This window comes from Perna viridis, chromosome 15 (assembly GCF_037379345.1).
Source record: "Perna viridis isolate PV_CMFRI_1.1 ecotype Kerala chromosome 15, ASM3737934v1, whole genome shotgun sequence".
Lineage (NCBI taxonomy): Eukaryota > Metazoa > Mollusca > Bivalvia > Mytilida > Mytilidae > Perna > Perna viridis.
Window position 1 is genome coordinate 11,122,477 of NC_142459.1, and position 1,553 is coordinate 11,124,029.

The 1,553-nt window shown below is 35.0% G+C and overlaps 1 protein-coding gene across 1 annotated transcript; it reads left to right on the forward strand.

The window, feature by feature from the left end:
* Window positions 1-207: 207 nt before the first annotated feature.
* LOC148596916 (uncharacterized) lies at window positions 208-1,080 on the forward strand. The gene has a single exon (XM_088564344.1). It carries the CDS (start codon window positions 208-210, stop codon window positions 1,078-1,080), a length of 873 nt encoding a protein of 290 aa, XP_088420470.1.
* Window positions 1,081-1,553: the final 473 nt, after the last annotated feature.

Genomic DNA, 1,553 nt, shown 5'->3' on the forward strand with positions numbered 1-1,553 from the left:
CATAATGTCATATAATTATAAAAACTTTAACACTCTCATGTAGTCGTTTCGTTAAACACATTCCACGCATATATATAAAGGGTTATGAGAGAGAATTTTGTCAAAACTGTTTTGGAATTCATTGTAAAAATATAGAAGAAGTGTCTGACGATGAATCCATTAGAAAAGCATACTTTGGGGGAAAGTAGGAACATCATTACACGTAAAATGAATACTGATGCGGTTATTCACCACCTTAGGTCAAAGGGTGTGTTATCAAAAGCAAAAGAAGAGGAGATATTGGCGATTACTTGTTCAAAAACGAGAGCAGAACGTATCCTGGATTACTTGGATGTAACTCCTGTCTCTTATTACACTCAACTCAAGTTGGCTTTAATTAAAAGCGGACAACAAAATCTAGCTAAACACCTCCAATTTATCCCTAGAACCAGTTACAAAGAAGGTAAGCGATGTATGCTTCATCTCGGTGGTGATACTTATGTCGTAGCATATGAGTATAAGAACGATTTAATGATACATATTAGAATTTTCGAAGAAAAGGGTTTCAACAAATATCCAACTAAAAAAAGAGTTACACTCAATTTGTCTAGATGGTTGATGCTAGAAATGAAACGAGATGAGATAGATACATTATTCCATGAAGGGCTAGCAGGAAAAGTAGAAGAGGTCGACGAAACTCTTTATCATTTGGGTGGTAAGGTTTACGTTACGGTAGATCCCAAGATTCCCACAGTAGACATAAGACACTTTTGGAAACCCCTTGATTCAAGTGCACCAGTAGCTACAAGAAAAGGGGTCGCTCTATACAAGATGAAATGGGATAAACTCAAAGATGTTATGGACGTGATACGAGATTTTGTACCAGAGTTAAATTCAGTGACCATTTGTGAATTTAGTCATCATGCACAGACAGATCTCTTGGAATGTAAAGAGTGCTCACCTTTTGAAGAGATCGAAGTAGAAGAGGTAGATGTAGAAGAGGAAATAAGTCCAAATCAAGAAGGAAATTTCAGTTTAATGTGGTCTGATACTTTGGGTGTGACAGAAGAAGAGGGAAAATCTCTTAACGAAAACCAATGACATCATGTATAGTTGTACAAATAAACAATTGTTTATAGATAACTTAATTCATGTTAACTGATTTTCTTATTCATGATATATGAAAGACTTCCGTAAAGTATCTTAACAAGAAGAGATTTTATTGATTCTGGTTCTGCTGAATTAACAATGTGTTAAATGTTGTATATTTTCTTGAATAAAATATATCAATATATTTCGTATTGTTTAATCTCAGTTGTTGTGGACGACCCAATTATGTAGACCATTTTATGGTCAATACCGTGTGGGTATTCATTTCCGTCATATCCTTCTATATTAATACTGATTTATGGGTATTTCTTATTATATATTATACTAGACTAGACTTTCAGCGGAGGAATAATTGCAGTAGAATAAATATAGGCATATGAGGGGATGGACATCGTTCATCTCCGTTGAAGACCCTCATGGGACGGTCAAGATGCAGAACAGGAATAAAAGCCCTGTTCCTTCAT

Coding starts and splice junctions, on each gene's coding strand:
- LOC148596916 (XM_088564344.1), top strand. CDS start 208: ATGAATACTGATGCGGTTATTCACCACCTTAGGTCAAAGGGTGTGTTA.